The sequence below is a fragment of the Myotis daubentonii genome, chromosome 17 (genome assembly GCF_963259705.1).
Source record: "Myotis daubentonii chromosome 17, mMyoDau2.1, whole genome shotgun sequence".
NCBI lineage: Eukaryota > Metazoa > Chordata > Mammalia > Chiroptera > Vespertilionidae > Myotis > Myotis daubentonii.
This window is the reverse complement of record NC_081856.1, coordinates 1,929,587-1,942,727: the sequence shown is the minus strand read 5'-3', so window position 1 is coordinate 1,942,727 and position 13,141 is coordinate 1,929,587. Positions and strand designations below refer to the sequence as shown.

The 13,141-nt window shown below is 50.1% G+C and overlaps 1 protein-coding gene across 2 annotated transcripts in view; it reads right to left on the bottom strand.

Annotated features, from left to right (window-relative positions):
• MMP16 (matrix metallopeptidase 16) overlaps window positions 1-13,141 on the bottom strand; it is a 169,600-nt gene that overhangs the window by 72,972 nt on the left and 83,487 nt on the right. For both annotated transcript variants that reach the window (XM_059673172.1, XM_059673170.1), the window contains exons 2-3: window positions 9,791-9,939; window positions 3,523-3,645 (exon numbers count right to left, since the gene is read on the bottom strand). In XM_059673172.1, coding sequence (XP_059529155.1) covers window positions 3,523-3,645; window positions 9,791-9,939 — 272 coding nt within the window. The remainder of the gene's footprint in view (window positions 1-3,522; window positions 3,646-9,790; window positions 9,940-13,141) is intronic.

Sequence of the window (13,141 nt, the reverse complement as noted above, 5' to 3'; positions counted from 1 at the left end):
GGCTTCGTTCCAAATAGTCTGACTTAGAGATTTTGATCTATTCAGTGAGTAAAATAATGAATAGGAGAAATGAATTAAAATCTATGCTTCCGTAGCTAGAGCTCACTATATGGGCCGTCTGGTTCTCCGCGGCCCAGCATCCTCCACCCCCGCTGGAGTGGGGGTCCCTATGGAGTGTGGGGCGGCAGGGCCTCCAGGACACGCCGGGGAGGGGGGAGGCACTGCCGAGGGTCAGAAGGTACTGAAAGAAAAGCCCAGCATCTTCCTGGGAGCTATGACTTCCAGGGTCAGTGCTGTATGCCCCCCGCCATCCTAGCCAGGCCTTTGCGCACCTATGGCCACCAGTTCTGCAGACACCGTTATTTCTCAGTTTTAAAAGAAAAGGCCAATTAATTACTGTTTCTGATGTTCTATTGTTTTCTTATTATATACGTAATTTGTTCTAGCTAAAATAGGCAATCTGAGCGAACAGCTTTTTAATACAAACATTTAGCAAGTATATAAATTTAAAGAAGTAAGTTGGGCATTATTTAATTAGTTTATTTGTCTTGATGCTAATAACAAAGATAAAAATTATAAAATTTTCTCAATTTATTTTGCATTAATCAGATATTTCTCTTTTCTCAGTTCTTTTTATATTTTTCTAAATAGAACATGAATGAAATAAATATACGTACGCATATTTCATATTGTTGTAGTATAAGTTTGTATCATTTTTGTGGAAAGCAATGAGTAACTTCCACAAGAAGCATAAATAAATCTCAGACTCCTTCAACCAACAATCTTACAGCCACGAATCCATGAAATCTCACTAAGGAACTATCTTAATATATGAAGGAGGATAGAATATCCAAGTTAATATTTATTGCAATGCAATAATAAAAGAAGTGGGATCTAAATGATTTATGATAATGGAGTGATAGTTCAATGATGGCGTCTCCATTGCGTGTCGTAATATATACAGAACTTAAAATTAGTTTTGTCTTTTTAAGGCACTTGGCAGCATGGAAAAAGAGTTGAGATATATTTCCCAGTGGGAAAATTATACGCAGACTATATTTTAACCCTATTGTAACAATGTCCAGATGGTACATATTCTTATAGATCAAGAAAATGAGGAAGGAAACCACATGGAAAAGAGTAGGAGAGATGACAAGCGAAGACCAAGGTGGGGACAGTTGGGCCTGGGCCAGTTCAAGGAACAGCAACACGCAGCCTGGCCAGCAGGGGGCGGTGTCGGGCCAGGGGCCAGAAGGGGCAGCATGAAGACAAGGCAGGGCTATGGGCCTGGCTTTTGCTCCAGGTGAGAGGGGAACACCTGGAGCGTGGACCTGGTGAGCAGAGGAGTGACACTGGACTACAGGTTAAACCAACAGCTGCGGTCACCATGGGGGAAACAGCAGATTCACGGGCAGTAAGAGTGGAGCAGGGACACCACGGGGGCTTTGGGCCGGGACCAGTGGGGACATTGGGAAATGCTTGGATGTGGACAGACTGTGTGGACACAACTGCCAAGATGCACTAATGGTCAGACACGGGCTGTGAGAGAGAATTAGTGCCAAGGAAGTTGCCGTACTGTCCACCTGAGCCCACGGATGGTGTTGTGAAAGGCTCATGCCCTCAGGGAGAAAGGGGCACAGCATTTCCTTGTGGGTTTATTTATCTCATTTACTTATTCTTTTGCTTTAGGCCCCATTCTGTGTGATGTCATCAACTCCATTCAGAAGGGGGCCTCCGACACCAGCTTACCCCGGGGGCTCCTGTGTGAGGGCTGAGGAGGCACATGGTTCATGCTGAAACTCCGACTTTTCTCCAAATTCGTTTTCCTAGTGGTCTGTCATTCCTTCCCACACTATGGGCCGCAGAAGTCCCCATGCTTAGGCAAGTGTTCTTGCGACACACTCTCTGAAAGCATGCAGACCGCGGGGGCCCCGCTTCCTGCCGCACTGCCTGTGAACATGCTATCCCCTGTGATGACCCGATCATGTACTTAACCTGCAGTCCAGTGTCACTTCTCTGGACAAGAGACAGAGCTGGAAGCAGGCTTCTTCAGAACTTCTCTATTGTAGTGATGAGAAACAATAAAAAGAACAACAACACAATTAGACAATGACAGACATGATGGTGAGGGCTGAGGAGGCCGGTGAGTGCATGATGAGGATGATTTCAATGACAACAGGAGCCACATGTGCCTAGCACTGAGTTCTCAGGGGGGAAAGGGACAGGTAGCAGCCTTGTGGTGTACAGGACGATGATCCAACCAACTGAGCCACATGGCCAGGACAACACTAAAATAATTTTAAAGAGCATCATTGATATGTAACAGAAAATGGAAATGTATAATGTGTTCATTAAAAGCATAGAAGGCAGAAAAAGGGAAGACAAAAGACCACCACAAAGAACAACAGCAATAGGCAGCAGAGAGTTATAAATACAGCAGATACTAATCCAACTATATCAATGATTGCTTGAAACTGAATGGTCACTACACACCAGGGAAAAGAGAGAGAGAGGATTAAGAAGCTAACAGCAGTGACGTGCTGCCTATGAGAAACCAACCTTAACTATCCAGACATTGTAAGATTAAAAGTACAGGGATGAGCATACACCACACTATACTAATCAGAATAAAACCGTAGCAACTACATTAATTGCAGAGCTGGATGGAGAGCAAGGAACATCACCAGGGAGAAAGAGCATGCTGTGTAATGATAAGGGTGTCAGATTTTCACGAAGACATAGCAGAATGTAATGTTTATGTGCCAAGCCACAGAACAACCAAGCACATGAGGCAAAAGAGGGGAAAATTGCAGGAACATAGCTAGACGACTGCACTGTCTCAGTTGGAGCCTGGACCGGCCCTGCCTCAGTAGCTGGCAGCCCTGCAGACGGGAAACAGAGGTGGGCACGGGGAACGGACCCCTCAGTCAGCTCACTCATCGTGGTCAGCCTCACTGACACTTCATCTGTCAGAAGACCCGACGGACCGCTCACCAGAGGAGACGTAAAGCTGGCCAGCAAGTGCATGAAAAGCGCATGTCATTAGGAGCTGCACACCTGCTAGACTGTCAAGGAGGGCCCACAGCACCCAGCACCCTCCTCGCAGCACTCTCCAGGCGGCTTCCTGCAAAGGCACTGCATGTGACCAGGCTTTACCGTCACACGGACATTGAAAGTCCCAGCTATTCAAAGACATTGTGTTTAAGTGGCAATTACCTGTGCGGTCACTTAGGGTCTTTTAGATCGTGAACTCTAGTGGGAGAACACCATGTGTCCGGGTAGGCGGCAACGGCCCCTCAGAACACAGGTGTGCCTTCGGGGCGCTGGGAGGTGCAGTTCACCGCAGCGCCATGTGGGCCCCCAAAGGGCAAGCCGCTCTCTTTCTCTATCCTGGCTTTCCGTTCCTTGCGTGAACATTGTACCACAACAGGTCACCCTGTAGTCAGCGTGTGCAAGGTGTCAAGAGACATCTAACTGAGCAGCAGTGACACGTGGAGACGGGACGTGGCCCGGTGCTCCTACCTGTAGGTGATGTGCTTGTGCTGCCACTTCTGGCCCGTGAGCGCGTATCGCTTCCGGCGGACGCTGAACCTGGAGCCGCCTCTGGTCTGGTCAGGCACCCCACACCGGGGCCTCTTCATCCAGCTGCAAGAAGCAGGCCTCCGTTAGTGAGCAGCCTCATCGCTAACCTCAAAGGACACCAGCGGGAAGCCGTCTACGGTGGGATGAGGAGACCGGAAAACCAAAGCAGAAACCCACCCACTTTCTTGTGGTTTGAATCTAAATAGAAAGCACATTATTTTTCCTGAATGATCAAGATTCACTAGCTTACATCACAGAGCTTTTAGATATTTTTCTCTCTCTAATTTATTTTGAGCCAGTGGTAGACTGTCTTAAAATGAGACTTTGAAAAGAAATTCTCAGTAAGGTCTCCTCCAGCTCTAACATTCAACAATGTTAAAATCTATGACGTGACCTTAAATTCCAGCAGCTAAGAGGGTGTGCCTTGCACACAGAGAGCTTGTTTAATAGCATTTGCCTTCCCACCTTTTCTTCTCTTCACTTTCATTATCCTAATTCCTAAGTAAGAGCCATACGATAACCACATTCCATGCTTAAGTAATGTTTTCTCCTGAATATGAGGTTAGCACCACAGAAGTAAGGTTTACGTGTTTATATTAAGAAAATGAAATGCTGCTTTTGGTTATAAACTTTGAACATTTCACAGGTGCAGCCGTCTGCAATCCTGGAGACACGCTGACTACTGCTGTTTTCTACGTGGTCTTGCTTCTTCTCCAAACAGAATGGTTTTCCTGCTGCTGGAACGTTTTCTGTAGTGACTCATAAAGGGCTCTCCTGCTCATGACCCCATTTAATGTAATGTTACCAAGCTGGGGCAGACTCTATGGTCCCACCGGCTGCGGGAAGCGGAGATCAGGAAAGAATCAAAGAGAAAGAGAGCTCTGGGTGTGGACAGCAGCGTGGGGCTGCGAGTGGGGTGCCTGGCGGTGGAAGAGGGCACAGAGGGGATCAACGGTGACGGGAAAAATAAAGCAAAATAAAGAGAGTCCACTTTTGCTGTATTTCACCAAAAACTTAACAGTGTCTACCAGCCGTGGGCAAACTCTATCCGGCCCGCGGAGCCGAAAGAGCGGAGGGTTCTCTTGCTCTCCCCTCCGCTCCTTCACCAGCAGCAGTGTTAACATGGCAACGTCGGGAAACATGGCCGCAGCTCCTTCTTCTGAGTCCAGTTTAAGACCCCATTGTGGCCCTCGCGTCAAAAAGTTTGCCCACCCTGGATACTCTTGAAAGGGACGAAGCTCCTGCAGAGAAGACTGTCAGCGAAGTCCGTTTGTGGGAATAAATGACACGGTCTGCATGTGACGTGGATAAATCAGCTTTTACAAACAGAGACACGCTGCCTGCAGCAGTGAAACCACGACTCGCTTTTCCAGGCAGTGGGCGGTCCCCTGCCCTGGCCCCGGCAGGAACGTGGCCGTGGCATGGCTGACCTGCCCTGGGCCTGGCAGGAATGTGGCCATGGCATGGCTGACCTGCGCTGGGCCCGGCAGGAACGGGGCTGTGGCATGGCTGACCTGCGCTGGGCCCGGCAGGAACGTGGCCGTGGCATGGCTGACCTGCTGGGCCCGGCAGGAACGGGGCCGTGGCATGGCTGACCTGCCCTGGGCCCGGCAGGAACGTGGCCGTGGCATGGCTGACCTGAGTTGGGCCCGGCAGGAACGGGGCCGTGGCATGGCTGACCTGTGCTGGGCCCGGCAGGAACGTGGCCGTGGCATGGCTGACCTGCCCTGGGCCTAGCAGGAACGGGGCCGTGGCATGGCTGACCTGCTGGGCCCGGCAGGAACGGGGCCGTGGCATGGCTGACCTGCGCTGGCCCCGGCAGGAACGTGGCCGTGGCATGGCTGACCTGCTGGGCCCGGCAGGAACGTGGCCGTGGCATGGCTGACCTGCTGGGCCCGGCAGGAACGGGGCCGTGGCATGTCTGACCTGCTGGGCCCGGCAGGAACGGGGCCGTGGCATGGCTGACCTGCTGGGCCCGGCAGGAACGGGGCCGTGGCATGGCTGACCTGCTGGGCCCGGCAGGAACGGGGCCGTGGCATGGCTGACCTGACGGCCCCACCGAGGTGACAGCTGCTTCAGAGAACCACCTGTGTGTTTATCCAAGTCTCCAGATCCAAGGAGATGTCCTGAAAGCACTCATTCCGCAGGCTGTCGGCCTCAGAACTGGCTGAGCTGACTGAGCAGAGGCTGGGCCCGATCCTACAGTCACCCCGGCATCCCAGGACTCTGAGGGTCCCCTGGCCTGACGCACCGGGCGGGCTCTGCAGGCCCCCCTGGTGGGACCCCTGGCATAAAACCACATGATGAGGAACCTGAAGAGCCATTCCTCTTCATTACACATGCAAGACTGCGGTCTGGACCCAGACGCCAACACCAGGCATTACTGGTGGGCTGAGGATGAGGGAAGCGGTTTTAATATATGGGTGTTTCGTTAATCACATCAACAAAATTATAATACTCCTCAGGCAAGTACTTATCCTTACCTATTGTACTGAAATAATAAATAATACCAAGTTATTAAAGATGCACAAATGTACTTAATGCAGAATGCATGTGGTCACATATTTAGCTAAGGAAAATATTTAAGGAAATGCTCTAAGTGGAGAAATAATTTTGAAATGGGTAGTGGGATAAAATTTGACAAAATGGAATTAGTTGTTATCAGAATCAAATGTATGTTCAATGAAAATATATTCTCTAAAATTACATTAATAATCCACAAAATTAAAAGGCGAAGTTGGTAACTGAAAACGATTTCACTGTGTTGCCCTCGCTTCCATTTAGGCCGCGGACATGCGAGGGAGCTCCTCCGAGCAGCCCACTCCCCAGGGCAGGCCTCGCCACGCAGGTCCCGGGCTGATCGGAATCTCTGTTGGACTCCTTAGAAATTTCGTTGGCTTTTGCATATAATTTTGTCTTATGTTCCAAGTGTTTGTTCACTTATTTACTCACCCTGATCCATTCATCCTACAATATTTCTGAGCATTTATAACACGCTTAGAGAAGCAAGGCCAGAAGCCCTCGCTGAGTTCACACACCATCGGCCAGACATGCCTGATAAACAAGGCTCCCAACACGGCTGACTCGTCTCCATAGACACCTGCCACGTGTGTGGTTTACATGTAGTAAACACACAAGTGTTGTGCCTGCCCCAACCTTGCACCAACTGCTCTGATGCCTAATCTCAGCCCAAACCAGAGCACCCCCAATGCCTGGGCCGGAAGGCCTTGCAGGTCCCACTGCCCTGATCTGCCCCCCATCCAGGAACCACAGCGCAGCCTCTGCTGCCGCCCACCCCCCAGGTGCCTCTCCCCTCCGCTGTGCCGGCCTCCTCCTCCTGACTGCACTCCCCAGGCACAGACCGTCCTCCTCCTGTTCGGCCATGAAACACCCTGTAGAAGGACTTGGACACAGGCCTCCTTAGCTGGGTCTCTTGCCCTCCGCTTCCCCAGGCCACGCAGGCCCACAGCCCGGCCTCCCTCTGCGTAGTGCAGTGGCCCGTGCCAGGATCACCGTCCCCGCCCTGCTCCCACTGAGAACCCCCACACCATCACATGCAGCTCCTTCAGGCAGAGCTGACGCAGCAGGGCTGTTCGGTGGGTTCCGACCTGCATGTCTGTCTGGCCTGGGCATCGGGCTAGGGAGCCTGTGGGCCTGGGCCAGGGCCACCCCTGCATCGCTGCAGTGAGGCGGGGGCTCAGGAGCCCAGTCGGCAGCCTCTGCATGTGCTGACCTGCCCACTGTCCAGCAGGTTCCCGCGGACTTCGTCGTCCTCCCAGCTCTGCGCCTTCAACAGAAGCTGCCTGGGCGGACACCGCACAGGCGCGCTTACGGGCTAGACTAGCTCATCAGGCAGATGCTGACGTGCAAGCATGAAGCTCGGACAGGCCTGACCTGACACCAGCAGAAACTTCATGCAAAGAAGCCTTAGTGAGGGTTGGTCAGGCTGAGAATATCCCACCTTAACTTCACCAGTACTGACACCCACACACTGTGGCACGGAGCTATCAGTGGGCATTGTTTATTGAAATATGTAAAACCCCAACAATATGATCAAAGGGCATTCTGACAGGAACCGTCTCTGTGGTAAATTGGTCTCAGGGCTTTTACGGGACTGCAACATTTAAAACACTTTTCAGGGAGGGTGGGGGCAAGGGGAAGAGATCAACCAAAGGACTTGTATGCGTGCATATACGCCAAACCAATGGACATGGACAACAGGGGGATGAGAGCATGAGTGGGGTGGGGGAGGTTGGGGGTTCATGGGAGGATGAGGACACACTTGTAATACCTTAACCAATAAAGAAATTAAAGATAAAACAAAAACAAAAACACACTTTTCATTCCGGAGCAGGCAGGCTTCCTCGCACGTTTTTAAAGTGGGTGAGAGGCCCCGTCGGTGAGCGCAGGGCTAGCGCCCGCTCCTCTCAGTGTGTCATGGCCACTGGGGGCTCTGGGTGCCGCAGCCATTTCTAGAGCAAGATGAAGTTGTTGTGCAACCAAATGCTAGCTGCCCCCAAATACCATTTTGATAAATCCTGTGAATACCCGGGACAAGGGCGCAGACTCTGCTTGCCAGAGTGAACCCCGTGGTCTCCCTTAAGGTGACAAACATCCCAGGAAAGAAACAGGCGCTGACAGGGGTTTGGGGGGGGCAGCAGGGGAGTCGCCTTGAATGTGCTATCCCACCAAACTGCAATGCAAACACTCTGACACATAAAAGATAAACTAAAATTTAAAAATGTCTCCTATTAACATTGTAAAATCGTATTACACTCATGTTCATTATTGCCGTGACATGTCTTTCTCTCCTTTTCTTCATAACATAAGTGGTTCCATTTATTAAGGAACTTAAGTGCGCTTTCTCCCCAAAATTAGCTAAGAAACCCATTATTTGAAAGAACTGCTGACATATATGACAATGAGCTCATTTTCATATATGTATTTATTACTATCTTTCCAACCCCAATGCTGATTAATATAAAAGCGATATAGAACGCCATTTAAGGTAACACCTTCATCTGTGGCGTGAAAATGGTTCCTTTCTTCAGCACGATACAGAGGTGACCACAACTGGAAGCACTGCTTTTAAGTGCCCAAGAATTACAGACTGAATGTACTAATGTCTGCCTGCCGAAGGAGAGCGGAATTATTTAACTTAAAAACAACTGATCTTGCCAAGAGTCTAAAATTAGATAAAAGTTTATAGCTACTCAGAGTGGATCCTAAGACATTTCAGCAGAGAGGAGTGATTTCGGGCCTACAGTTGCAGCCCATAGTGGATGTCCTCTGACTGTCCCCGTAACCGGTGCCGCTGTGGCGCGGGTGGTTTCTTTATCGGAAAACACGGAGAGAAAAGTGCGCCCATCTCCCCCTGTGGGCGTTGATGGGTGATGACCACAGGGCGTGACGACCACAGGGCGTGACGAGGGAGATTTACTTTGTGCCAAGACCTCGAAACACCCAGGGGCTCCAGGAGGGAAGGAGCCTGTCCCTCTGCTCTCCGGAAGCCATACCGCCTCCACGCTGCTGGGACCTGCAGGCACCGTGACCGCCGGGCCCCTAGCAAAGAGCTGAGGTCCCTGAGCTGCCTCTGCCTCCTCCAGAGGAAACGCCCCGTGGAGACGGCTGCTGAGGGGCTGCGTGTGCGAGTGACTGAGGCCTCCATCAGTGAGATGACAGACACTATTCAAGAGCAAAGAAGCAACTGAAGGCAGAGACTTTCCAGGGAAAACCCTCCTTGATTAACTGGTGGGGGCAATTTTCCCCTGTGGACCATCAGGAAGCTGAAGACTGGCTCTGCCCTCTCCCCCAGGGCCCTGGTTTGGACAGTTGCCCATCTCCCTTGGGGTCAGAGTTCTAATTTGGCCAATTTCAAGTGGCTGCTGGGCCACGACTCAGCAGGGAGCAGATGTGCCCTGTGCCCTCCCAGCCAGACGCCTGCCAACAGGTCACGGACACCCCTCTTGTCCTGGCTGCAGCAGGGCCCGCTCTGACTCCCACCCCCGGGCACAGTTTCGTTCCTGTTTTGAAAATGTGTCTCTGACATCAGCTGAGCAAATCTGACCTCTCACAGGACTGAGCTTAAACAGGCTCAATTCCAAAGGCAAGTTCCCAAAGAGCGACCCCACTGGAGGTCGCCGGGTCATTCAGGTTTTCAGGACGTGGTCTGGCTCAGGGGCCCCGAGAATGTGCGCGTGTGACTTACTCGATGGTGTTCCTGTCCACCTTGCCCGTCATGTTGATGCCGTAGAACTGCTGCATGGCCGCGAGGGCCGACTGCATGGCCTCGGCCGAGCGCAGCACCGCCAGCCGCGGCTCCGTCGGGGGCAGGTAGCCGTACTTCTGCAGCCACACCTGCAAGACAAGCAGCTCCTTTGGGATCAACGTCACCACCAGCAAGGATTTCAGGGTAACGTGTACGTCCGCGTGGACCTCTAAACGTCATTTCCTTCACAAAGGCATCTGTTATTTAAGGGATTTACCTCTTTTCAACTATTAAGGGCTTTGATGCCTTCTTAACATATAGTCTGTACTTAAATGTAATCTCAGTGGTGGTTACAGGTATTTCTAATACACCTACAAACGTTAACTGAAAAAAAAAAAGATGATTCATTTGTTGCATTCAGACTGTTTATAAGGCATAGTAAATACTGGCTAAAATCATAAATAAGATTATTCCTGCCCTCTGGGAAATCCACCTCTCACATAAAGGATGGCATGTTTCCATGCTCTGACCCCGGGCACCCGCTGGCAGGAGAGGTGAACGGGCAGCTGCCCCCGAAACTGCCTGCTTCCCGAGCACCGGGCCTGAGATGCGCTGGGATGAGCTGTGTCCGCACAGGGAGGCCACGGGGTGCCGTCCCCACACTCTGGGGACAAAAGGTCTACCCACTGCTGCTGGCTGTCTTTGAGGACCGGTAACTGTTTCTCATGCAGGGAATGTTCTTTCATGTGTAAGGCGAGTCCCTTCAATCCAACTTTCCAAAACAATCAGCCGATCTGAAGGAGGTCTGCCCTCCCTCTGAGGACCTCATGGGGTTTATTCCTCTTTGCCAGGTAGGAGCCACCTGGGAGTCCCTGGGGGAGAGATGGCGGCCTGCGCTCCATCCCGGTGGGGACTACAGCAGCAAGTCAGAGTCCTTTAAGGCTGGATTTTTAAAAGCCAGCGTCTCAGGGGGAGGGGGATCATCAGCAGAGAGCGGATGCTTCCTGGTTTTAGGTTCTAGGATTTGTTTCAAACGCACAGCCCTATGTTCAGGGCACATCCCATGGTGCGGTCGCTCCCTCAGGTGTCCCCAGGCCTCCCGGGTTTCTGGAAGTGTGCAGCAGCCTGTGGGCCTGAGAGGTGGGTCGAGAGCCCGGGGCACAGCCAGCAGGCGCTGTGGATGCAGGCGCCACCCCCCACCCACCCCCCCGCGAGGGCACTGGTCCTGTAATGATGGTCCCAGGAAGCCCCAGCTTCCCGAAGCCTGACCCTCTTCCATGTGGGCCTTGCAACCAGCACACAGGGAGTGCCCCTCTCGGGGAACATGAACAGCCACGTGGAAGTTGATTCCACTAAAGGAAACTGACACTAGACATGTCAACGTCTTCACATGTGAAACAACTGTGAGGTGGAATATTTTGTGATATTTTCAAGAAAATGATCCCTGAAGGTGCAAAACTATCAGCACAACTTGAAAATAAAACATTTATTCCAAAAGCATGAAGGTTCATAGCGGAAACTGCACCCAGTGAACTCACCCACTAGACCAGTGGTTCTCAACCTTCCTAATGCCGCGGCCCTTTAATACAGTTCCTCATGTTGTGGTGACCCCCAATTTCATTGTTACAAATTGAACATAATTAAAGCATAGTGATTAATCACAAAAACAATATGTAATGATATATGTGTTTTCCGATGGTCTTAGGCGACCCCTGTGAAAGGGTTGTTGGACCCCCAAAGGGGTCGCGACCCACAGGTTGAGAACCGCTGCACTAGACAGTGACGACACAATGACACTTGTCTCACCTACACACTCTCAGTTACCTGTCAAAGGTGTGTGGTCTGAACAGATGCCATGGTTTCTGAATGAAGGCAGTGTATTATTTACTAGGAAACCCACTCAACCCCGCCTTCCGTGCAACTTCCCCCAATCAGAACACCCCAGCTTGATTTTAGTAGTACACATGCACTAATATCCTGAATTTGAACTCTTTTATTGGCAACACTTTGTTTGCTGGAGAGCTGACTTGTTGCTAGGCTACTTGTGGGTGCCAAGCTACTGGCAACAACATTTATGAGTCAAGAGAAAACCATTAATAATAAATCCTGTGATTTATGTACAACTAGAAAGACCATAAAATGTATAAATTTTAAGCACATAATCAGAAAATAGCATGTTCTAAAAACTATTAAATTTATACCTCAGCCTTTAAAACAAATGAATTAGAATAATAAAAAATGAATTTGTGGAATATGATGAACAGCATAAACTGATAAACAAAAATAGATCCAGAGACATAGAAGCATCAAACAGACTGTCAAACCTCAGAGGGAAGGCAGGGGAGGATGGAAGGGGCAAGGGGATGTGGGTAAGGGATCAACTAAAGAACGTGATGCATATAAGCATAACCAAGGGACACAGACAATAGGGAGGTTGAAGGCCTGGGTTGGGGGGTGGGGGTGGGCTGGGAGAGGACAATGGGGGATAAAGGGGTATATGTAAAACTTTCAAAAATAAATAATTTTAAAAAGAATTGTGATTTTCTTAAAGTTCTCTTTTATGTCATTTAGCATGAAAAGCTGTTTTTCCAAATGAGTGAGAAGTGAGCAATTCTTTTCAATTGTAAAATATCAAGTAAGCTATGAGACCCTCCATTTTATGGTGAAAGTTTGTTTCATGGCCAACAAACAGATCAATGTCATTAAGATTATGGGTCACCTTGAGTTGACCATTCTTAATGTCACTGTTATTTGTTAATCAAGACACCTTCTCTAACATCAAGAATCGACACAGAACAGACTGGAGGTTGCGGGAGGGGGGGCTTGGGGCTGCATAAAAGAAGGTGAAGGGATTAAGAAGCACCAAATGGCAGTTAAGGTCAAGCACAGGGTGGGGCGTGTGATCCGTATAACATGGATGTCAGGTGGGCCTGGGGATGCTGGGAAGACGGCAAAGCATATGATCACCTACCGCTGCGCTGCACACCTGAAACCAACATGAAATAACACTGAACGTAAACTGTGCTTGAAATAAATAAATAAGCGGCAAGAGAGCACTAAGACAATGGCCGGGAGTTGAAACTGTAACACACCTTCCACAAGACAGTGGAGACTCCCACATGACTGCCACGGCGTCAGGTTCAAGTGTGAAACCAGCAACCTTTCTTATTGGCGCTAAACCTTCCACAGACAACCTTACTCTAGGTCAGTGGTTCTCAACCTTCCTAATGCCGCGACCCTTTAATACAGTTCCTCATGTTGTGGTGACCCCCAATTTCATTGTTACAAATTGAACATAATTAAAGCATAGTGATTAATCACAAAACAATATGTAATTATATATGTTTTTTC